This window comes from Anser brachyrhynchus (genome assembly GCF_964034855.1).
Source record: "Anser brachyrhynchus genome assembly, chromosome: 2".
Classification (NCBI taxonomy): domain Eukaryota; kingdom Metazoa; phylum Chordata; class Aves; order Anseriformes; family Anatidae; genus Anser; species Anser brachyrhynchus.
In genome coordinates, this window is record NC_137695.1 from 21169707 (window position 1) to 21196258 (window position 26552).

Here is a 26552-nt window from a genome sequence, read left to right on the forward strand (position 1 = left end):
AACAATTTAGACATGACATGCTTTCTCTGTCCTGAATGCCCCAGGCCTGGGTCAGACGGGAAATGTTGTTTTCAAGAATCTGGCAAAATGTATTTTGTTTGTCTGTTCTATAAAGGTAAAGAATCAATAACAACAAAAAAGAAAAAGGTGAGATCAGGCTCCTTCATGTCATCGTGCCAACAGGAAGGTCAGCATACCGAAAATCTTGAGAAAATTACGCAAACAGATTTCAGCTTGTGGAGTACAAGGCAAAAAATATCATACACGGAGCTGATGTGAAAGTCACTAACAATGCAACAATACCTCTTTACTTTAATTTGAGCCCCAATTGCACTGTTGATACAGAAAACTAATGGGGGGTCGGTTGCTATTTTTGTTTGATTGATTGTTTTGTTTTGTTTTCAGATGTGCACTTGTTTTCTCCCTCTTTTTTTTTTTTTTTTCAGACGTTAAAAAGCAGGTATATAACAGGGTTCTGATCCTGCTGAAGAGCAAAGGCATAAGCATAAACACATTCCAATAGGATACAGGCACCTTAACTTTAATGAAAACTCTGCTGTGCATAGTATATGCTACTGAAGATGTTCTGAGTGATTTCTTTATCATATAAAGATAGTGTCTTAAATGCAAACATATACACCATGCAAGTGACAATTCTATGAAAGATTATTATCTCGGGATTCCAACTAACTTTTCTAAACCAATCTTTAAAAAAATGATATTTGGATTGTATTTTGAACTCCAACTGTGCATTTTAAACTCCATGAGAAAGGCCTCCTTTGAATCACCCATCTTCATAAACATTAATTTTCTGAATAGTACACAGGCCTTTTCCTATGCAAAAGCTTTAAGTATGTAAAAATCATCAGTGCAAATGGTGCAACTGCTTTCCCAACAGAGGTTCTTGCTGAAATGATGCTATAAAACAAATAGTTGCTATACTGTAACAAACACAAGTTACTTTCTGAACTGGTTCTCTGCCAAGGTATTTTCATGCAGTACTGGATATAATACACTATTAACATTCAGACTTGCAGTGTCATAGACTAAAACCAGTGTAAATTTCAGCAATTTTAACATTTTGAGAGCTTTAGGATCCTTCATATGACACCTTTCCAACTCCCTATGCAAACAACTTTCTTAAGCACAATGACAACTCTGTGGAATTTTTCTAGTAATATTCTTATAACAACTATTTTCGGATTATCATAAAATACATGGTGTTAAAAGTAAGCAGCAGTATTTCTACATTTTACAAAATATGTTGATACCATCCTTATGAACTTAATGGGGAGTCATCTTCTTCCTTAAAGAAGTAATCCTGCTACTTTTATTTGATGAGTATGTTCATGTAAATGACTGTGAATTGTCTAAATTGTTCTAGCCCCCAAATGGGACAGAAAATGCCAGGAATGGAGTTTAACTAGACCCTACCTTATGAAATACTATGTCTGAGCATAATTCAGAAATAAACTTCAAGAAAGATCAATGTCCTTTTTTCATTCAAGAGTTATAGGGGAATGATGATCTCCCACCTCTTCTTAGGGCATCCTTACCCATTTATTCACGTCCTTTGGAGAATTATTGCATGCCTAGCTATGGGAACAAAGTGGCACTTTGAAAAAGTATGAGGGAATCACAAGCATTCATGTGTCTAAAAAAGCTTTTAAGGGTACATCAGCCTTATAATTTTATTTAAGTTCATGTTGAAGTAGATCCCAAGTTGTATCCATTTTCCATGTCTTGCTTTACACCACAAACACCAAATGGAAAAACTACATTTTTTTCAGATGAAATTAGATAAAAAGATAACAGAATTACAGAATCACAGAATTGTAGGGGTTGGAAGGGACTTCAAGAGATCATCGGGTCCAACCTCTGCCAAAGCAGGCTCCCTAGAGAAACAGATGCTCTCTAGAACTGCACTTTCCATGCTCTAGCCAGAACATGGGCATCCAGATCATGGCAGGAGTTTCAGTTCAGCCTAAATAACCTCCCCCAAATCCATACAGTATTGATACATGGTCTTATCAATGATTTTGTTACTCAACCAATCTGCTTTTATTGTCACACTGTTTCCTACCAGGGACAGAGACCACATTCTTCCTTAATGGAAACCACAGTTCACTCAGTTTTCTACTTTTCTTAGTTATTGATTGATTAAAGGAAAACTCTGTCTCTGTCTATGTCCACAAAGAGATGCATTTAATAGGATGAATACCTTGTGATGGAGTCACAGGTTTTGTTTTACTTTGATGGCCCTAACATTTGAGCTGAACTGAGAAAAGGAATAGTGACAGTGGTTCATCTGTAGTCTCAACTCATTTTTATGGGAAGAGTCTTTACAATAAAACGGGGAGGCCACAGGTTTCACTTAATATAATCTGACATAATTTATATGAAACTATTATGTACAAAACCAGATACTCAATAACTGAGCAATGAGTTAAACAGAAGGAAAGGTCTTACTCAAAACCAAGTAATGAAACATAAATTCAGACTTTTATTGGATTTATCTGCAGTAATTTACTGTGAGAATGTAGCACTAATGCAACACAGTGTATGAATAGAACACTAATAGAGTTATAAAAGGGAAAATAATGTATTCATAACTGATTTTATGGATAAAGACACTATGATAAAGTCAGTAAAACCATTATATACTTGAGCAAGAACATCTTACATGGCCTTCTGGCATCCCTCTAGAAACCTCCCTCTTGAATTTACCTGTGGTACAGTTGTTGAACTCTATGTCATCTATTGCTGCTCCTCCTCCTAGGTCTATGGTACGAATGCCTTCAAAGATAACTTCAAAATTTCTCAGCTTCCCCAAGTGTAACTCAACTTTGTTCCATTCATCACCATGATTTCCTGATTCACTCCATATTTTCACGGTTCCAACATCAGTCTGAAGTTTGAATAAAATATATACAGTAAAAAACACATAAGCATGGATTACCAAGTACCAGTTTTTGTATAAAAATATAGAGAAGTCTGTAACACGCCCCTTCATTTTCATCAAGAAATGGTAAACATATGTTTTGCAGGGATATTAGGAAAAATAGCAAAATGAGATGATTACCATAGAAATCACAAACATCAATAATAGATCAAGTCTTGATACAAAAATTACTGTGTGTATGATTGAACTCCAAAACATTTGGTAGAGTAGTATTTAAATTTATATAATACTGAGATGCTTTGTGTTTAGAATACATTACTAAATGCAAAGTTGCTTTTCCATTTTAAAACTAGGGTATCTGATAAGAAGAATCTTTAATATTTGTGATAAAGGTAGTACAAGGGGAAACAACTAACAAATGTCAAATAGTCATGTTTAGTGTAGTTTATCTGAAGTTAAATAAGAACATTCTGACTTTCAAATATGTTAATATATTAAAAAAATCCTTAAATATTCAACCATATCACCTAACTAGCAAGTCAGCAGCAAACAACATGCATTATTTTTTAATAGCTGTATTAGAATGCAGATGCACCAGTTTCAGTTTCTGTGAATAGATGATCCATATAGATGATGACACTGACAATAAATATTTGCAAAAGTTTTTTATATATCCCAATTTAAATTCTTTATGACTGTATGTCTAATCATCCAAATTATAAAACAGACATTTTTTGCTCTTTTTTTTTTTTTTTTTAACCAAAACCCATTAGTACTCCATCTAGGGTTAATAAAAACATTGTGCAATGCAGCAAACAAGTAAATGTAATGCATAACAAAGGCTCTAAGAAAGCAGTACATGAAGAAACAAGATCTAAGTAAAATAGTTACAACAGTAAAAAATAGCCAGGGAAGTAAAAGACTTACATTTCTTTCTATATAGCGAACCTGTTAGATCAGATTTATGTTAATAAGATTGTCTTATGCATATTAATGATGAGAAAATGAAGCTGGGTGCTTTTGATATTGTATGCTGAATAAGAAAGTGCAGACAAGCATGCACAAAGATATTATATTAGCTGTTTCAGAACCAGGGAATTCACAGAATTATTGATATCTTTTGAAAGGAGGTCCTCAAACCTACCATAGCATAGTTACTGAGGTACGGCTTGATGATGGCATTTTGGTGTTTTGGAAAATCTTCATTAATAAATATATTTAATTATTTAATGCATATACATATTTATTCATTAAATTGTTAAATAGAAAACACCAGAAATGATCTCCATAACTGTGTGTGACTGTGTGAAACTTTTACTCCATAAATATTCAGCTGAACAAATCTATTGGTGTATACCTAATGGTACTACACCAGCAGCAATAACATCTCTTTGTAAGTCATGATGATTGATCACAAACAAGTACAGAGGCAATCTTAGGCATTGCTTCTTCAGTGATGTCTCATTGGTTTAAAGCTCACACAAAGAGAAAATAACATAATAGGACATTGTTGGTACTTTGCACCACTAATTCCACATATGACAACTGGTTATGATATTCACAATGCATTTCTCACAGTGAAACTCCTGACTTTTATGTGCTGTCATATCAGAGTTCCATTTATTCTATAGGGTGCCAGCTGCCTATATTATCAGTTGGTTGTTAGTCAAGTTAGGGGGATTGAAACCAGAATGAATACTAGAACCTTTCTAAAAATTCCACTTAAATTTCTATTTGGAAACAAAGTGTAGAGGAATCTACATTAACAAACAGTTCAACAATAGTAAATACTGTAATTCATGCTAATTTTAGCAGAGGTAAAACAGTTTTTCAAATCTAACAAATTTACTCATATTATTTTTGTTCATCACATATGCAGTCAACAATATAACTTAATTATTCTGGTAACTCTGAAGTCTCCATTCCCTTGATTTTAACGTTTTTGAATAACCTCCAAAAGAGTATTACATATTATTGGGGTAATTTGTTTATTATGAAAACATCTTCCATCTATTCACGACAAGAATAAAATGCATTGTTATGATGAGTTTTATTTGGCTTTGAGGTTTCCAACATGGAATACAAAACAAATCTTAGAAGAGAAGAACTTTTTAACATTTTATTAATTTGTTGTTTCTGGAAACTCTTTTGTCTGCCCTTGGAAAATGGAAAAAAATTCTCAGACATTATCTATAAGAAACTACTCATTAATTTTACAAAAGGAGTTCAGTGCTGTGTATTAGTAGTGAATTTAGGAGAGTTAATAACGGAATTCCTTTCAATTTATGCATTTTAATGAGATAGAAACATTCAAAACTTTTGTGTATCGCAACATTAATCTCCAAATCTATAAAAAATTGCATGTTTAAGTTCAGATATATAGAAGTCAGTGGAACTTCTTTCAATGTACAGAGATAAATATTTATATAAATTCTGAAAGTGCTAAATGTAGCGTAGTTAACCATAATATAAGCCTCAGTTGTGTTGATAGCCATGGTGGCATAACCATGAAATATCAAGTCTTTACGCACTTACGGGAACTAGAGCTTTATTATTATTATTATTATTTTTTATCCCTTCCCCCCTCCACATCTCCTAGGAGACACTGAAATATGTAGAAAACTTTTTGCTAGAATGAAGATTTTTCAAATAGAAATTTTACAAAAAAATAAAAACAAACAAACAAAGGTGTTCACGTCTTTACATTTCACAAAATCTCAAATATGGGTATGCTAGCAAAACAGAATAGAAAGCCATTTCTTTCTCTGAGTTCAACAGTAACAGTTCCTATACAACAGCAGCATTTCAAAAAGCATGAAAGGCTGATTTTTCACTTGCTCAGCTACAGCTCTACAGAGCAAAATGACAAAAAAAAAAACAAAAAACATCACCGACATAACTGAATGAAGGCTGTTCTAATCTGGAGTGCAAAGTCCCTTCAAAAATACGTGCACGCTGTCTGCATGAAACAACTAAGAAGAGGTAGGAAAAGGAGTGACAGGCAGGTTGTCAGCTCTCCTCCCCAGGTCCAGACAGTGGAGCTGGCTTGGCTAAGGGATGTAAGCTATACATTTTTCCTGGATACATACTTGGCATGTGGGAATCATAGTTTGTACTCTTTGCAGATTCCATTTATGAATTATTATTTTGTTTTATTTATTCATTTAATCTGTCTGGTGCTTTGGCATTTCTTTCATATCTTTGGAATGTGTTTGCTTCAAAAACATAAATGCGGCCTGGGGGTGGGAGGAAATCAGTCTGTGCTTTGGCGTTCCCATTGCATCCAGAAATCCTGTGGTTTTTTTTGTTGTTGTTGTTGTTTTGTTTTTTCATTCCAAACTACATGTATTAATGTAGAAGACATATATGAGAATCAGAAGAAATGTATCTCAGCATAGAGGAGGACTGAGGCCAGAGTCACCTTTCTTTCTGTTTTGGTGAGGCTGTTCTACTGACACACACACATACTGAGTGTCTGGATTGCTCTTCTACCTGGCCTGATGGCAACAGGTCCAGTCTAACTCTATGCTCCACTAGACTGATAAAAGATAATTAAGATTTGTGGCTTTGGCTGATAATATCAACACTGTCCATGTGTGGGGGTTGATCATGCTGGCTAATGGTCAGGGTGAAAATCCTGTTTTCCTACTAAGGCAGGTAAACTTGCAGGAGCCTAGCTGCATGTAGTACTGTAAAAATAATATATATATTATATTACATATTATATTATGTTATTATATAGTATATAATATATAATATATATTTACTATATTTTATTTTATATATATATATAAAATTAAAAAAAAAGCTATGATCTGTCTTGCTACCACTCATCCACATCTCTGGTTTCAGCCCTCTTCTGCATTGTAAACATCATACCCTGCGCAACACATTCCCTTCTTTGCTACAATTGCTTGAGCTTAAGCTAGTCTCTTTTCCTCATGCCAGTACTTTTGTATCAAAGCCATATGTGTATCTTTCTTACTTGTCATGACATTCACCTTGGCCTTCCTTCCAGTTCAGTTTTGTTCACCTCACACTCTAACTTCCCTTAACTTCTCCCTTTCATATCTAAAACCAGGTCATCATCCACTTTCCCATGTGCATTGTTGCCAGCACTTCCACTCCAGCTAAGCGCAATGATAAGATACTTGCATCACTTGCACTATTACCATCCCACCATTCTCAGCCTAAGGAGATGTTTCAAAGAAATATAAAAAACAGCATCCAGAAAACAGTGTATATGGAAGGAAACAGACCTTAACAATACCACATCACTTCTAATACATGACAACCACCTTTTTTTTTTCTTTTGTTCACACTAAACTGTGTAGTTGATATTTTTCTTCCCCAAAACACACACTGAGACTACTAAAACCATATGTGAAGAGGATGTTTTGGTTTCATGATCTGAAAAGTTGTTATTAATTGTATGTCACTGCCCTCTATGGGTCGAACACAGTGGAAGGCCAAGCTGAGGTGATAAACCAACCCCAACCTTAGGGAAAGTTTACCGTTTAAAAGACATTTCTATTGGCTTGTAGCAGTTAAGTCCCGGTCTTCCACTGTCCCATCATGCTCATTGATAAAGGTTGTCAAAGAGTGGGAGAATTACAGTCCAAGAAAACCATGAACTGTTTAGATCTGTACAATTATACGTCTTGCCATATTGGAAAATTCCTATTCATATGCAGAGGATTTTTTTTACCTACCCTCTTATGCTCTGACGGGAGTATTTCTTAACAATTTCATTACATGGCAATTCAGAATCTTCTCCATGCTTGCCTTTGTCTGAAGAATGATCTAAATGCTTACAACCACTCTTCTGAGAACCTCATGGGGATATAGCATATCTTGCTGGTCTCAATATCCTCATGAACTCACTTGAGGACACTAAAAATGAAGGAAAAGGAAGAATTTCTTCCTCTCATAGAATTCCTTTTACTTTGTGGCTGGGTTTAACGTTTTCCCTATGCAGCAGAGGCCACTATTACTCTTAAGGCTACATTTCTAATGCAGTCAGAACAATATTAGAAACTGAATCCAGAGCATGTAATAGGAGCATGTAATTCTCCCTCACAAGATATTGGAAAGAAAGTTCTTATGAATACACTCTCCACCAGAAAAATACACTAAGAATTCCAACTTGAATATAAAGGTTCTGACATGAGACAATCTGCTTTGTTAATTCTGCAGTGAAAGAACAACAAAACCCAGGTTTTGCTCTCAGTCTGTACCTCTCCTATTCATGTTGTGAGCTGAGAGGAATTCAGAATCTTTCTCTGGCTCATTTACATCGATATTTGTTTCAGTAGAGCCACAGGAAATGAAGCCAAGCTTACCAAACGGATGGAGGCAATAAAAACATTTGCTAAATATTCCTGGACTCCTCAAATCAAATATACTAGAGGGCTTTTTAATCAGAGAGAGAATATTTTAAAATGAATAATCAAAACCATTAACTGTTTATTATTAATACTATATAAAGACTTTTCAGATTGACAGTATCAAAAGGCTTCCTGAAATCTTTCTGTGGAACCATTTTGACTTTTGAAAGAAGTCTAACTCTTTTAAAATTATTTTTAAACATTTAGGAAAAAGCTTTTCTCCTCTGCTTTCACATTCATTTGAAAACAGCATCTTCCTGACAAACTGTTGCCATACAGATTTTTTTAAGCAGAATATATGCTATACAAAGCACAAAAACGTATTATAGAAACAACATGATGCAAGTTTAACTGTCACTGTTCATTTCTCTACTTTTTCATGCATGCTAATCCTTCTGTTTCACACGAGTATTTCAGGAAGGCAGTTTATTTTTCAGGCTATGTCTTTTTGGTTCAGAATCAAAAGTATTTTCATGATGTGCAAATTAAATTTACTAATAAATATGTTTTTAATGAAGTTTTATTTTATTTGCAGTAATGTCATCATTAGAGCTTTTTGATGGCTGACCATGTAGTTTAAAGCGGGGGCATCGCACAAATACTGCTTCTCTGCTTCTCCCTTTTACTCAGCAAGGAGGGGAACACAGTCCTGCACTTTTACATGTACATCCAATAAACAAGACATAGGAAGAAAAAACACAACTTTTCCTCATTTGCCCATATTTTAAAGACATTTTCTGTGAAACAGGGGCTCTCTAAATCAAAAATCAGTGAATACCTTTTCTGACATTTTTAATACTATCTATCTGCTTATTTAGTTCTCACTGCTTGAGAGTTAGCCCTATTTTCAGAAGGTGCTGAGCACCTTCTAAATAGATTTTGGCAGTCGTTACCTCAACACTGTAGTGCACAGAATACTTGTATATTTTTAAAGATAAAAAAGTTCCTAGGACTAAGTTTTTCATACGTTTTTGGAAAAAAAAAAATGCACACAACTGCAATAAAACTGAATGATGCTTTCTAGCAGAATCTATCTTAAAATGAAGAAAAAAAAAAAAGTGAATTGTCTTCTTCACCTAAAGTTTTCAAAGTACTTGACAGATTCTAACTCTTCATTTCTCACCAATTTTCTCTTAAAACTTAACTTCCTAAAATAATATTGCTTAGTTTATTTTAAAAAAGTAATAACCCTGCCAGGACTTACCTAATATTTTGTTCAAACAAAACAAGTTCTACATCAGGTAGATCAATCCACATACAGTATCAACTTATTACAATAATTTAAATGAGTCAAAGTATTAACCCGAGTCAAGATTTCTTCATCTAAGATTTGAATGTTCAGTTCACTTTTTTTTTTTTTTTTTTTTCTGATTCAGTGGCAGCAGAATTCTGACAGAACTATCTAATGTTTTGAAATTTTCACTGTTGGAGATGATGGACAATCACAGAATCACAGAATTGTAGGAGTTGGAAGGGACCTCAAGAGATCATTGAGTCCAACCCCCCTGCCAAAGCAAGTTCCCTAGAGCAGGCTGCCCAGGTAGGCGTCCAGACAGGCCCTGAATAAGAATAACTCAGAAGAAAAGTCTACATATTTAGAACACTCCCACTGGGGTCAGGATCGGATAGCTCTGGGAGAGATTTCTGCTGGTTTCTTAGACTGTATGAGAACATTCTGAGAAACCCAAGCTGAAAAAGAATTAAAAATGTCTTAATACAGGAAAAAAAATATCAAGATGAGGAAATAAAAGGAGATTTTTCAGGAAGCTGGTGACATGAACAAAGGTAAGAACAGATAATAATGTCATGAAAGTGTGAGTTATGAATGAGCACGTCTTCTGGCGTGCTGTCAATCACCATGGTGATAACAATTCAGTACAAACTGCTCAGTGGCACTTTATAACAGCACTAGTTACAACAAGTCTTCTCAGTTTTGACAGTCTACTTTCTTTCAGAGAAAGACATGTACTCTGTATAGTAAGTGTAAGTTCGAAGTGTACGCAAAGGCAAATAAAGCATTTGTACATGCTGTTAATCATGTAGAAAAATCCATTACAACAATAGCTACATACAATTCTTCTTTTAGCTACTGCTTTGAAAATTTGTCCCTCTCTTTAAATAAGCTTGCAGAGACTTGTGGTTAACATAACTGTTAAATTTCAAAAATCACTGTGAATTATCTGAAGATATAAGTTCTGCATCAAACATATAATTCCAAAAGCATTAAGTCCACATAGAAGAGCTCTGAGACAGACAAATAGAAACAATTTCAACGTAGGGAGAGCTTTTAAAGTTGAACTTTACACTTTCCATCCCTATGCTGAGGGATTCTGAAATATTCAGAGAAACAGAGGTAACTAATACAATAAATAAATAAAGGGGGAAGGGAGAAGCAGGTAACAGAATTTAACAGTCTACAGTTTAGTGTCTCAAAGGACAGGAAAATGTACATGATGAGTAATGAAACAGCAAGTTTTACTTTAGGAATATATCAGTGGAGAGTGATGAGCTTACTCAAGTCAAAGTTACTTCAATGGAGATTTATGATTCTCAGCGCTGAAAACAATTCATTAAAAATAAGTTTCTCTCTAATTTTTCAGAGTTATATTTTGAAAGAAACCAGAAATGCTGTTTAGTATGCCTCTGCCTTCTATAAAAACAATTCAAAAAGAAACTTCAAACTGATTAAATGGTATCTTTAAGAAATTATTTGATCCAGGCAAAATGTATACTGCATAAATACATTAGCATGCATGAAAAATTGGCTTCACTTTAAAGGATAACTTACAAAATCATATAATTGCATTTCCACAGTGCATCATAGGAAAGATGAAAACAGCAAGATGAAACACTGATATTTCAGCCTCTGAGCCTTTTATTAGACATTTTGCATATATTAGTCTCAGCAGGTTTATGTAATAATAGTTAATGACAAAGCCCATTCATCTATCCCTTTCATTTTCTCCTTAGTGCAAAGCAATATGATTTTCACTCTCTGAAATATCTTGTCCATAATTTTAATTTTAAAAATTAATATTACTATTATAAAAGAATATTCATTATAATGAGCAGTTTTGATGAAACTTATACCACTGATGACATTCCTATTTTTTTTTTTCAAATGCACCAGTTGAGGAATTCAGGAATCTCATAGTGAATTCCTTCAGAGTATCAGAAGGCATTAACAGCTCACCCTGTTGAGAGTGCCAGCACTTGTGATATTTCTAGGAGCTAAATTGTAAGACTGCTCTTTCTTAATTGCTGTAAATCCGGAGTTGAGAAAAGCCAGTTTCAAAAACACTTTGATAAAAAGTGACTGGTAATTCATTTGGAGACATAATTTTGTTTCAAGCAGGTAGTTATTTAAAGGAATGACAAGTTGCAAAGATGAAGTTATTGCTAAAAAACTCTTATTTTGGAAAAGAAATCTATACTGGGAATATAAGAATAATTTACTGATTGTCTTTGAAATATTCCGTCAGTATCATCTTCTTAAAAGCTTGATTTATCCTGTAACAACTATTAAATCAGTTAGATTTCGTTGTAGTCAGCTTTCATTTATAACCAAGAAAACACATTTGTTTCTTGTTTGCATCTTTTTAGATTCCCCTGATATGCTTGCCATCATATATATCTACATGTTTAGGCTGTCCAAATACATCTTCATTCCATATGTTACCCTCACCAATGATAACAGCGCAATAAAATGGCTCTTCTTTTTTAAAAGGGTATTCATTATGCACCTTGTACTATTACCTCCTGCCTTAGTTTCCCTGCCCTCCTTTATCCTCATGTGCAAAATTTTCTTCTTTATTCCCTTGAATAATCCACCTTTGCGTGATTTTGTTCTTTTAGGTAGATTAAGGGATATAACTGTGATCCCTTCCCTTCCTTTTTTTTTTTTTTCCTTCAGTTTTACTGCAAAGACTAACAAACGCATCAAAAACATTTTATAAGACAATTAACATAATGAGTAATTTAGTTTCACTTTGTCTGAAACTTTGCCACACCTTTGTTTTAATCACGTTTGACAGGTTTCCTCAGTTTATTCCCATCTTAGTGTTGAGGCAACTATAATTCTCTGGAAAAGCAAACTCATATGGGAAATAACATTATAAAAACTAGAAAAATTTTGGGCAACTATTACAACAACCTGTAGTGCCAATATAAAGACAGTATGCTAGGCATCATGCAGTGCTAAAGTCCTTGGACTATGATAGAAAAGTTAAACCTTAATTTATACTGACTTCCTAAAAAAATGCAGAACATGTACAGTAACGGATGTCACAAAAGTTTATGAATCAAAACCATAAAAAGACATTTGCAGATGTGAGATAACTTGAAATCTGTCATAGTTTTCCTCCTATAGAGCATATGTTGAAGTCACTATATTGGAATACATGAGAGGCAAAACCATATTCCAGTTTCAGTTTTTGTTTATCAGCTTTAACTCATCTTCCCCAGCTCTCAAGTTTTAAAAGCAAGTATCTTCAAAATAGTCTTGACAATTCTTTAAAATGACTTCTTTTTCTTTAAGAACCATATTGTAGATCCTTTTTTCTCTTAAAAAAGTATACATTAGTGTCCTCTTTTATCAGCTGGGTTACTGAATGACAGATAGGCTGCAAATTTGTTTTCCAAGTACGAGCTACTTGCCCTTAATAGCTGTAGAACCTGAAGTGACATCCAGGCTGCATCCTAACCTCAGAGCACCTGTTGTGGGGGGAGCTGGTAAGCACAGACCTCCCTCCCACTCATCCCCAACCCCAAATGCTTGTGAGCAGCCATGGTGAAACTGGGACATGGGCAAAACTCACATGTGAGGATCACAGAGCACACTGGATACTGCCAACATACGCCCAGGGTGTTTTTTAGAAGGATGATGAACCAGCTTTCTTTTCGTCTATATGTGTGCCTATGTGTACGCATACATCACCTGAAATCAGTCTGGTGCTGAGTTCTTTGGCACTTTCATTGCCTTTACTGAATGCAAACTAAAGCTTTCAGATAGGACAGAAAGTCTTGCTGAACTGCAACAAAAAATGTGATTTTGTCAGTTTTCCCTGTGGCCACTGGAACAGAAAATACAGAACTCTCTCCTAAAAATGAAAGAGATTAATCTGGTCTAGATGCTCTGACACTGAATCAGTGTTCATACAAACTAAATGGAAGGACTGAGAAATTCCTTGACTCAGGTAATTACCTGGCAGTTTGGATAATTATTCAGTGTTTAACTGAACTATAATTTCAAACTTTTCAGGCAGTGGCACCAAAATCTTATTCATCAACACACCTCATCTTGGAACAACTTATCACTATACATGGTTCACTCCTAGGCAAAGATCTGCTTGGAAGTTGAGCACCTTAGTACAGCCAACCATATGCCTTGAAGTACTGTCTGAGTGACACAGTGGGCAGACAGAAACTTTGCTAATGGGACTGACTTTTTTCTCTGAAGTTTTGACAATGAGTGGTGAAGGGACCTTATTTTTCCCTTGAGGGCTAGACAGCTTTTATGGTAACATTACAGCTTTTATGGTAACATTACAATTACTCCTGCAGGAATCACTTGAAGAGTAACTTTGTAGAGTAATAACTTAAACCAGTATATCTCCAAAGTTTACATACATACCGGAACAAAATCTTTTGCCCAAAGAGGAAAGTCTTTGACCTTTCCAATTTTGTGATAAGTATACATGGTAAGCGTATGAAACTCTTTCCTGCTGTACCAGGGAATCAGATTTGATGTCTCAGAAGCTGTTCTTAAGCCCTATGTTCCTGTGTCATGTCTAATATTCATCCCCCTTCTGGCAGACCTCAGAAGTGGGTTTTCTGACTGTCATCACACTCTGTAGTGACTGTGATTGTACAGATTAACTAAGTTGCATCTGACTGACTCCTTCACAAACTGATGATCACCAGACCACATAAACCTCTTTGTCTGTACTGAAGTACATTCCTATGCAATGTTCTTGTGAACGTTAACATGACAGGAAGATCAGAAGCATTTTTCCATTCACAGTGTTACAAAATCAGTTCTACTAGGGGAATCATGGAATCATTCAGTACAAGGTCTACTCTGCTCTTCAAAATATGCAGATTTGCTCATGAAGAACTCTAGTACTATCCTTAATTTTGGCTTCAAAAATAAAAGTCCCAAAGCAAAGCTAATTCAGCTAAACACCAACATCTGGAATCTTTCAGGGATTTTGTTTGCTTTAATTAATTTTTCAATTTAGCAATTCACCTCAAATACAATTTTGATTCATTATTTAAAAAAAAAAATGTAAAAAATAGAAAAGCATATCTTTACGGGACTCTGCTGAGAATTTACAGATTTGAAAAAAGATGGAAAACAGGTACATATATCTGCTGTAAACTAAAGAGCTTTGCTGAGAAAAAAGAATGAGGGCAGTACAACAAGATTGTAAGACTAGCAATAATAATTCTTAAGACTAACAATGGTAACTTAATTCTTGTCTAATTATTTTAAAATGTTTAAGTTTTTACTAAATATTTCACTTGTCATTTCTTCAAAGTGACAAGTCTGCAGGACAAAGATTGACATGAATATTCGCTACTAATCATCAAAGAGGATCTTATTATGCTTTTTCAGAAGTATGAGAATGATTACTGTCAGTCAGATGTCACTCCTACTTTGATGTAGTGGGATGTTCACTGGATATAACTGTACTTTTTTCTTTGTGACATTTACAGACTATTCTTATTCCTATTGGAATGTTCTTATCAATTTGCTTGTAGCTTTTGGGCTTGTAGAAATATAGAACAGATTTCTAGGGTATTAGATGAACTGGACAGGCTCAGGGGAATCAAAACACTAAGGCTGAAAAGAATGGCAAGCTCTTTAAATAGTCAAGACTTGATTAAATATTTTTAAGCCACACTGAATTGATCCTGAGCAAAGAGAGCAAAGAGACATCTTTAAGAGGAATGCTCAAGCTCCATCTCTACAATATTTGATGGACACAATATTTGATGGACACAATATTTGATGGATTTATTTTATAGAGAATGACAAAAAAAAAAAAGCACCTCTTTAAACTGCAGTTATAAAATATATTCTCTACAAATTGAGGGCTCTCATAACTGACATTTCTCATTATATTTAAGCACTTCAATGAAATTCCATCTCTTTCCCTACTTCTCTCCCCAGTGACCATTACTTTACATGTTCAAAAACATATAAAGTTATAAGTATATGAGTATATATGAAGTTAGGAATGTAGAAGATAAAAGTTTGTAAGATTTATGAGATCTTGGTGTTTAAATTGCCACCCTAAATATGAAATATCTATGAAAGTATTCAATATACTTAGTGAAATATCTAAAACTCAAATATTTATCCAATAGCATTCCAGAATGTACACAAATTCACCTACAGAATGCTATATATTACTGTGTATTAAGATATACTATATACAGTTACACGTCTACAGGAAGCTATATGGAAAGCAATAGTCACTGTCATTTGACCTCTCGTAGATGCTTACAGAGATAAATCACACACAAGTCTCCCTTAAACAGTGAGCAAAATTCCACCAACAGCAGAGAGAAGCCTGGGTACCTGGCACAGTGTCTGCACGGCAGGCATTTATGACTTCCAGTCACAGGAATCCCATCCATACTGTGACAGATTATAATTTAACAGCAGGTCTTGCAATCTTAATGTATTTCTTTAAAAATTAATCTAATTGCTAGAGAAAGTGCAGAAATCTCTTTCTAAGATTTCTTTCCTGTTGTAACATCGAAATAATTGGTTGGATGACACAGAGGCGAAACGATAGGTCTGAAAACAAGCATCAGCCAGACTTCAAATGTATAAAAGAGAATTTATAATAACTTTCAACCTGTCAAACAAATATAAATAGAACTAAGAAATAGCAGGAAATTCAGTGGCATTTCTTCCCTCCTTACAGGATCACAAAAGGGTTTGGCAGAGCTTCTCCCATTAATTTTTTTTGTCTTCGATGAAAAAACAAGGGGCCCATACTGGGATCCCTCAGATATTTCTTCCAAATGCAGCAGTTGTTGCACAATCCATTTCTGTTTTACAGTTTTAGTAACTGTGATAACCCTAGTTTCCCATTTCCACTTTTTCAGTTTTTCTCTATGTTACAGACAGTGCAGAAGCAGAAGCACTGTCTGCATTTTCTAAATGGATTCATTCCCTACAGCAAATAAACATAGAACTAATTATCACAGGAATATAAATCTCCTTGTGTGAACTAAAGAAACATTGTGACACTAGGAAAAAAAATATATATAAACACTGAGTGACAAAACAACTGGAATGAGATAATTCCAGTAGATTTGTGGGAGAACGTGCCTTTCCCACTCCTCCTACAGCAGAAATTCAGTCTGTATGGAAGAGGATATCTTACAATGAAGTAAGAAGTTTCTACATCAGTAGCATACAAGATGTACCACCAAAGACTTTAAGTCATCAGATTGGCATATTTAGACAGGTGAACTAGATGGTATGTTTTAAATTATTTTAACATGCTTTGAGATGGCAGTGTGCCTTCTTTTGTCTCACTATGAGGTTTTCTGCACTTTTCTTCCTCATATGACCACACCTTCTTTGGATATCATTTGTAAGGCCTTTCAGGATCTTCATCTATTCACAGCACAATTCTTCCTTTCAAGCTGAAAAGATTGACTCTGAGATAGATCTCTTCAAGACAGCTGACCTCTTTGGAGTGGTCTCACTGCATCACTACTGTCAAGAGATTTCAAATCCTACCTGGAGAAATACCTCATTTCTCTGTACAAAAAAAATATCTTGGTACAGCTTAGAAGGAGACAGCAATTTGTACAGAGATTAACTTCTACATGTACTCACTTAAACACACTACCATGCTACACTACTGACTTGGGCAAAGTCTAAGGCTCTAAGGCAAAAAAAAAAAAAAAAAAAAAAAAGTGCAGATGGTAAATCAGGGGATAATTTTATTTTTATTAATTTTTATTTCCTTACCATAGCCCATAAAATCCTAAAGCAGCCAGGAATGAATAAATAAATAAACACTAAAAAAATGCAGAACTGTCATTCTCTTAGGAACACTTGAAGAACACATCTGGTGTGTAGAGATGGAAATCCACTTAAATCATTTTGTGACTGCTAATAAACTTTTTGATAACATACTCCCTCTGAACTCCCATTGAACACAATTCTAAACTGAATCACACTGTCAAACTTCTCAGAGTAATGTTGTGCGCAGCAGAATCCTTCAAATCTAATGAGTATTTCGATGTCATAAATAACAAGAGTCGTCTTCTGTTCACTGATCAATGAAATGAAGTAGATGGTTCATGTATCAAAATTTAAATACTACTTCTTCTGGATCACATAAAAAATTCTTGTTCAAAGAACCTCTTCTCCCATACAGATCAAACCACATGAATTTAGAAAACAGCAAGATACTAGATTCTGCTAGTCAGTGTAAGGCAGCAGTAAGCAGCTGAGGTGAAGAAGAAATAACATCTAATATAGGTGTATAGGCTGCAGACTTTCATTGGATAAATGGCAAAGCAGCCTTATCATACCAACATTCAGTTGAAAATGTAATATTTTTAGCTGCCCAGGTGAGAAGGTATAAATGTAAAGAATACAAGACTAAATGAATTACTGAAAAATTGCAAAATTCTTTGTGCCTTGATGCATTAATTCAGCTGAATATACATTGTGTGCCTGGCCCATTTCACTGTAATTTCAAACAACAAAACACAGTTTATAGCAAACTGATTGATAATTTAGCTACATAAAATGAATGGGTACAGTTGTATAAGAGTAATTTTCCACCGTGGATTCATAAAACCTTTCCACAACAGCTGTCTCCTCTTACTTTTCAATGAGGACAGCAATTGCCATCCAAAACCTGTTTATAATTATTAATCACAAGATGGCACCTGAGGCATCAAACTTTCCCTATCATTTTAATGAGAAATGCATGGTGACATTTAATGTTTTTCTATAAAACAGATTATTTTGCAAGGAAATAAAAATAATGGTTTGTTCTCCACACTTTTGATTGTTTTCTTGTTATCATGAGTGTTAGAATTAAAACTATTCTAAAATATTTCACTGAATTTTTATTCATTCACCGCCAGCCAACAGATAAAATCTAGTCTTACAATTATTTATTGTGAAATTTTGAAAGGTATCCACGTTTTTTTTAGAAAATGCACTTTTCTTTCAGTGTAGTCTCAAGGTTGTTGTTTTGTTATTGGTATTTTGTTGTTGTTGTTGCTGCTGCTGATTGTTCGTTTTTTTGTATCTTAATTCTCTTCAAAAAAACAAGACCCCAATTCTTTTAATTCTTTATTGACTTTGTCCTGGTTTCAGCTAGGATAGAGTTAATTTTCCTCCTAGTAGCTGGTAGGGTGCTGTGTTTTGGATTAGGATGAGAAGAGCGCTGATAACATGCTGATGTTTTAATTGTTGCAGAGCAGTGCTTACGCCAAGCCAAGGACTCTTCAGCTTCTCGCTCTGTCCTGCCAGTGGGCAGGCTGGGGGTGCAGCAGGAGCTGGGAGGGGACAGACCCAGGACAGCTGACCGAAACTGGCCAAAGGGGTATTCCATACCATCTGGCGTCATGCTAAACAATATATAGGGGTGGTTAGCCAGGATGGGGGGGGCTGGCTGCTCAGGGATAGGCTGGGCATCGGTCGTGGTGAGCAATTGCATTGTGCATCACTTGTTTCGTACACATTATTATTATTAGTTCTACTATTATTATTATTATTATTTTCCTGTCTTAATAAACTGTCTTTATTTCAACCCACAGGCTTCACACTTTCCTGTTTCTCTCCCCCATCCTGGGGTGGGGGGGGGGAAGGGGGAATGAACGGCTGTGTGGTGCCTAGGTGCTGGCCGGGATAAAACCACAACAGACCTTCATAATCCATCCTCATCCAGTTATTCCTGGTCTACAATAAAGTCCAGCTATAGCTGGATGTTAAATAATTCTATTTTTATTCCATAGGATCCAAGCTATGGAATATAGGTCATATATTTAAGGTCATTCTTTTTTTTTCCAGTTGCATTAGCCTTTGAAAACTTTCCATGTTGTCTAAAATTACTGGAACTAAAGTAAAATAAGTATCACAGATTAAAAACACTAACTGCTCTGATACGTGGGAAGCCAAAAATGTAATTTTAAGTATGCATTTCATTCTTTTACTGTTCTGGTTGAAAGGGAAAATCAAATATACTGTGCAGACCACACAGTTACACACACATATTCCAGGAATTTAAGCCAAAAGTGTTTTTAATTCCTTATTTCAGTAGTACTACAGTATAATTTCTTATTACTTCATTAATTCAAACAGAACACCACATTAGTATGTTTTACTCTGTTAAAAAGACTTCAGTGTTAAGAACAGTACTGAAATTATTATATTAGCTCTTCAGATTTTTAATACAGATACAGCCTGGCAAAACTTCGGATGAGGCATGCTTGGAAGTGTTGAGGATAGCTGGACAACCCAAGGTGTGTGGCTGAACTGTACGAAGAATTTGAGTCTGAAAAGCTAGATAAGAAACCTGAGTGCTCAGAGAGGCTATGATGGGATTAAATACAAAATGCAACATAGAGCACCTCTGATTATGTTTACTGGTTTGCATGGTATGCCTCACAATCTTTTTTATATCATATTTTCATGTCTGTCAACAGTTTTACTTAGCCAGTATCAATCTTGGATGAAGAGCTGTTGATGCAGCAAGAAGTCAACATCTTTTAATGTGGTGCTGGAAAGAGGAGATCGTAACAATTTATAACCAGCTTTTACACACTGATACATCAAAATGTGTCTAATCTCATTAACAGGCATTAGAGATAGGAATACAAAGTCAACTTAAAATATTTTCCGATATCCTGCCTTTTGCATATACATGCCATTGCACAGTTGCAACTGAGCTAAGAACGTTCTTAATTTCTTCCTTTCAAACTTTAAATTCAAGAGCTTCATTTGGGAGCTATTTTCTTACCACATAGGCTGTTTACAACACTTGTCATTTTCATCACCATTTTTTTCCCTGCTTACATGGTATTACCATTCATTTATCAGAAGGAGGATGTGTTAATTCAGTATAGGGCACGACTGCCAATCTTTGAAGTCAAGAAAAAAAACCCACACCAATAAGTAACAAACAAGCAAACAAAAACAAAACAAAACAAAGCAAAACAACAAAAAACAACAACCAAAACCACTTATAAAAAGCATACATTTTTGCTTCCTCTTTAGCCAATGGAGAGAAATGTAGAATAATAAATTCTGATATGTCCAATTCCTGTTATCACAATTGTACACTTCTCATTTATTTATCTTGTTCCCATAAACTTGTTTAAAGTATTTTTTTAAAGATTGCTGTATTCAAAAGACTAAATATTTTAAATTTATCAATAACACAGTAGTAGATCATTCTATAAGTCATTTGATGCACCTCACACAGGCAATATTGCTAACAATAATTTCTGAATGGGTCTTGATCCCCATCAGATTGAGACTTTCTCCAAAATTAAGTCTTATAAAGTGGAATATTATCACGGAATAATTCAGCTAAAATATTATGCTTTGACAGTATAAACTACTGAATAAAGGGTCTCATCATTGGAAACACCAGATAACCTTAAATATGGGTGGTGACACCTAATCTTTCTGTAATAATTAACGAAAAAAAAAATATGAGAAACAGATTGATGTAGGATTACTGACTGCCATGACTATAGAAGATATCCTGTGTGTAATATAAATCTTGAGCCTTGGAATGTAAAATATTCATAATGTCTTATGACAGTGTCTTTATTTATTATAACAGATTATTTAGGAAACTTTACGTTTATTTTAAAAATTTAGAAAGGAACATTATTTTAAATTTCACAGAATCACAGAATCACAGAATGTTAGGGGTTGGACGGGACCTTGAAAGATCATCTAGTTGAATCCCCCTGCTGGAGCAGGAACACCTAGGTCAGGTCACACAGGAACGCGTCCAGGCGGGTTTTGAATATCTCCAGAGATGGAGACTCCACAACCCTCCCTGGGCAGCCTGTTCCACTGTTCTGTCACTCTCACTGTGAAAAAGTTTTGTCTCATATTTAAGTGGAACCTCCTATGTTCCAGGTTTCATCCATTGCCCCTTGTCATTGCCCATTGGATGTCACCGAGTAGAGCCTGGCTCCGTCCTCCTGACACACATCCTTTACATATTTTTAAACATTAATAAGGTCACCCCTCAGTCTCTTACCCAAGCTAAACAGATCCAGCTCCCTTAGTCATTCCTCGTAAGGGAGATGCTCCATTCCCTTAATCATCTTTGGGGCTCTGCGCTGGACTCTCTCAAGCAGTTCCCTTTCCTTGAACTGAGGGGCCCAGAACTGGATTTAAAAAAATTACATTTTAGTGATGTTAATCTTTGAACAATTAAAGCTCACAAGCCTTAAATTCCAAATCAGCATATAGTTTATACCCAATGAACAAGTACCATGCTTATATATATTGAGATATGAAAATTACACTTAGACCAATTACCCAAGAAGTTGCCTTTTGAAGAAGAAATCTTCACAAAAAGTAATGTCTACATTTCACAGTTGGTGAAATGATTGTGAAACTGAACTTCAAATGGTGAATGGTGAAACTGAACTTTGTTCAGTTTCTCAGCTTCTCTCCTTTCCAAAAATCATCAGTAACTTCACACAAGTTCATAATACTACATTATTCAAATTTCTAGTGTATATGGCATCATAAGATCTTTTAGTTCTACCTGCAAGACTATTTTCTCTTTTAAAAGTGAGACATTACATATCTTTCTTGTGTCTTTACATTAGTTATCAATAATGAGCCAAAGGTCCATAAGATGAGTCCAAATTTAGGAGCAGGGATGCCCTATGGTGCATGCAGTATTTCTGTTTCAAGGGTGCATGTCCTATGGCTTCCTCCTCTGGGAAAGATACACTGGCCCTGTCATAGGCCTAATTCTTCAATCCTTTCTGTTGTATCAGAGACTACTCCATCTCTCAAGGGAGACTCAGATACATGCAAGAATAAAGCACAGCTTTACAGGGAGCCCGGACAGAGGGCACTCAGGATGTGGCACTAGGATAACATCACAAGCAATCTCCACATTATTACTCAGACTTATGGACTGAATCTGATAAACTTGGCAGGGAGAACATGCAAGTTTGTGTAGTATTTTGCAGCTCCATTCTCAATTCATTCTTCTTGTACATTTATTTTTCTTATATGTATTCTATGCAAAACTGATAAATGTGTGCAATTAACAGAATGCCATTTGTTTTATCAAGTTATGCCACTGATTAAAGATGGGAAAGAAGATTAAATTTTAGAGCTGTAATTGCAACATAATCAAGAAAAATAAAACAGAAATGTTAATCAAGGAAACAGGAAAATAAAAAAAATGTCCAGTTTGTTTGGGTAACCTTCTGAATTTCCCAGCTTAAAAATAAATAAATAATAAAATAAAATAAATAAAATAAAGTAAAAGGATGAGAAAACAAACAACAAGAACTTTCATCTCAACAGAGAGGTCATGCAAAGCATTTGGTACTTTCTGAGTTTGTTTCTTTCTATTAAGAGAATAAGAAAAGGACAGTATGTCAGATTAGGCTGTAGAGACCAATTTCACTAGCTAAGGAGTCAGTATGCAAGAAGGATTCTCAATAGACAATCAAATTTTAATAATATATCTTATTGCTTTATGTTTTGCAATTCTGTTTTTGTACTCAGTTTTAACCATATTCTTTCACCCTTAAATTTTACCTGATGATTAAAAATATCTCTCCCACAGAATCTTATTCCTTTGGGTATGGAGAATCCATCATTATGAGATAGCATAACAACTATGAACAGACTATGGAGTTTCCATGAGACTGCAGACAATTTGTCTCTGCACTAACCCTCTCATAGGCAGGTAATACAAAGTTATCAGGTTATGGAAAAGTATGTCTCCATGGTAAGTAAGACAGTGGGAAGAAACTGAGGTTACTCAAAGTTCTTCTTACATTGACTCCTTTGAATGATTGTCTCTGCCACCATGGTAGAATGTCAGTGCATGCAATGATTTAACAGCTACTTAATGCAGCCTTTCATCTTCCATTTAATTCATCATTACCTAACGCAAAAGGGTCAACATACAAATACACATATAGATTACTCACAGCATAACAGGTGCTAAAATCTGTCTAGTCTGACCCTTGCATAAAACAAATTGGAATCAGATACCTCTATCTTTGTGAAATAAATTACAGAAAAAAAAACAAATAACCACTGCCTTGCCTTGTTTTCCCTTTCCTTTCCTTTCCTTCTTCTGTTTCTCTCTCTCCCATTCTCCCTCTTTCTTTCTCTCTTTCTTTCTTTTCCTTCTTTTTTTTTTTTTTTTTATTTCTTTCTGTTCCTGAAGATACTGTGAGTTGGAAGCTGAAGGCCAGAAAGAGAAAAGATTTCTGTAACCACAAAAATAATACTTTTTATTCTAAGACCTTTTAATGATACATCAAAGTAATTTTAAGCACACTACAGCTTGATACTACAAGCCTGAGAAAGATCAAAGACTACCAGAAACTAAACCAACTCCAAGACAGTAAAAACAAACAGTGAATTAAAAATGGAAGTTGTATTAAAGGAGGATAAAACTGGAAACAAATCAATGTTCTGCAATGAGCGTCAGTGTTACTTCAGTCCTTGCGGAAGTTTTGCTAACTTAACAACAGTTCAGTTCAGTTTGTTTCACAACAGGAATAATTTTCTTAGTGGAAGACCAAAGTATCTTGTGGTATGAAAAGAAATAAGAAAGGAAAAAGGAAAAAAGGAAGATTTTCCACCTTTCTTTTAAATAGAGCTCTTGCAAATGCTTTTTTTTTATTATTTATTTATTTTTCTGTTGTTTTTCATTGGTTGTTTTTCCAAGTAGAGCTGTTCATCAAGAAAATCAGATACTGTCTTGGGATTTCAGGTCTGACAATGCTATATGCTTTCTAAAAGGTATCAGCAGGCAACAGGTTACACTGCATTATATATATATTAAAGAAAATATATGCTAATTCAATTTCAAAATTTTCCCATTTAGAAGAAGAAATTTGAAAGAAACAGCTCAGAGCTCAAAGCTACACCTAATCATTTAGAAAAAAATCCCTTTGTCTTCATAAAAAATCTTTTTTTCACAGCTGCTATATAAAAAGATCTAATTTTGATGTCTGTTGCTTCAGTCAAAATCATTCAATAGCAGCTCTATGATCCTTAAAAGTCTTTTCCCGAGATATGCTTAAATCACGACTTTCACTGTTGAATGTCTGCACTGCAAGGTGTTAGAAAAAGAACAAAAGAAGTGTGACTTGCAGAGATTCCCAATATACTTCAAAGCCTTATATGCTAAAAAAGCAGCAATGTAACCACTACCACTCTTTGAGATTATGAGCCCACAAATCAATAAAGTAAACCACTGGCAGAGATCTCCAATTTAAGGAATCAGTTGAATGAAAAAACACTGGAGAGCTGTGCAGTGTGGAAGAGACTGAAAGTGCATTTTTCATTTCTGTCATATTGTGTAATATGGTGTCAGGCTGGAATAGAAAACAGCATATTTCACTCGGAGAGGCAGGGCTTATTATTCCGACTGTAATATCACAGGATATTGTTATGTTACTTTGATTATTCAGTATGCATTGTGCTGTCTAAATCTGTCAGACTGCTAAGTTCTCTCACAGCACTGCCCTGCATGACAGGAGATGTGCCCTTAGTCACACTAAACCTTTACTTCTCATCATCATTACCTCCCAGGGGAGATAAAAGTCAAATTCTCAAAGAATTTAAACAAACAAAACAATACTAAATAGTTCACATACAGACAATTTCTCTTATATGCCTTTCTAGAAACATCATGATTTTAAATTACAAATGCTCTGATGAACCGCTTGTATTCATAAGCAAGATTCCAAAATACAAGGGTGATTCTTTAATCCTTCTTCAGAATATATATATTTTTCTTCTTCAAGCATGTCCAAATGTAACATTCTGGCTCACCAAGCTTTTTGGAAAGAATGCTTATATTTGGTTTTAGTAAAAGAATACAGTGAATTACATATTAGTATAATATAATATATACATATATATTATTTTCAATAATTTACTGGTAAGAAGACTGAAATGACTTCACAATAATCCAAGAATATAAAATGTACTGAATGGCATCTCTCCTATCTAGGGTTGTGCATATTTGTCTAGCCATTCTAAATTAACTATTTTTGAGAAATGATGCTTCCACTGAAAACTCTTTCCTATTTAATCACTGATTCAGTCTCAATTTACTTGGACATATCCTTACTTCATGGGGTGAAATTCAATCCAGTAACAACCCTATCTGAAACAAAGCCTAAAAAAGTGGAAAGTGCTGTTAATAGTTTTGTTATTAGATTCTGCATTCACATGTAAATGTAAAATTATCTTGCTCTTGGAAGTAAACCTACAATAAACGTTAATCTTCCTTTTTTTCTTGGCTTTGGATTTCAGCAGTCCCTCAAGTAAAACCTTCACGTAAATCTTTGAAACTGGAAAGTTTCTTCCCCTAGCTACATGGAAGTCAGATAATCTGCTCTGAAGGCAACACGAACCCAATGAAATCTATAACTTCTATATTAATGTGAGGAGTTGATTGTTTTTCATGCAGCCAGTGAGAAGAATCAATGCAGAAATAGACTATTTTGAGCTATGAGGCAGAGTAAGTTGTTTCTTCAGACTCTATTCTTGAGTGACTTCCCAAAGCAGTAAGTAAAGTCAATGATATTGATTTGTAAAAATTTCATTTAAAACTACTCTATCCTAGAAATACAAATGTCCAGAAGAAATCAGTGGGCATCTGCAGCATCTCTACTGCACTTTCTCCTGTTGAAAACTCAGGACAGTAGGTTGCTTCACTAAAAATAATCAGGGACTTAAAAAAAACACCCTCTGAGTCACTTATATCCGAGCTGTGACACCTGCTAGCTATACATTTCTACAGGTGTAGTTCTCTCACCTCCTTTCCACCTTAGACAAGCTAAATACAATAACAATATTAAGGAAACAACTGCGGCAGCTTCCAGCTTTTGCTGAGAAGCTGCAGCAACCAGGTGATGGGGTCTGTGCTCCATCAGCTGTGAGCAGCTGGAGAAGATCTGCCAGCTCCAGCTATTTGGTGCATCAGCCTGGTTGGTCTGTCATCGTGGTGGTGCCAGTGGAGCTCTGC

The 26552-nt window shown here is 35.0% G+C and overlaps 1 protein-coding gene across 1 annotated transcript in view; it reads right to left on the minus strand.

Moving 5' to 3' along the window:
• MALRD1 (MAM and LDL receptor class A domain containing 1) overlaps window positions 1-26552 on the minus strand; it is a 271441-nt gene that overhangs the window by 100950 nt on the left and 143939 nt on the right. The window contains exon 28 of the mRNA XM_080581229.1: window positions 2728-2908. Within this exon, the coding sequence (XP_080437355.1) occupies window positions 2728-2908 (181 nt within the window). The remainder of the gene's footprint in view (window positions 1-2727; window positions 2909-26552) is intronic.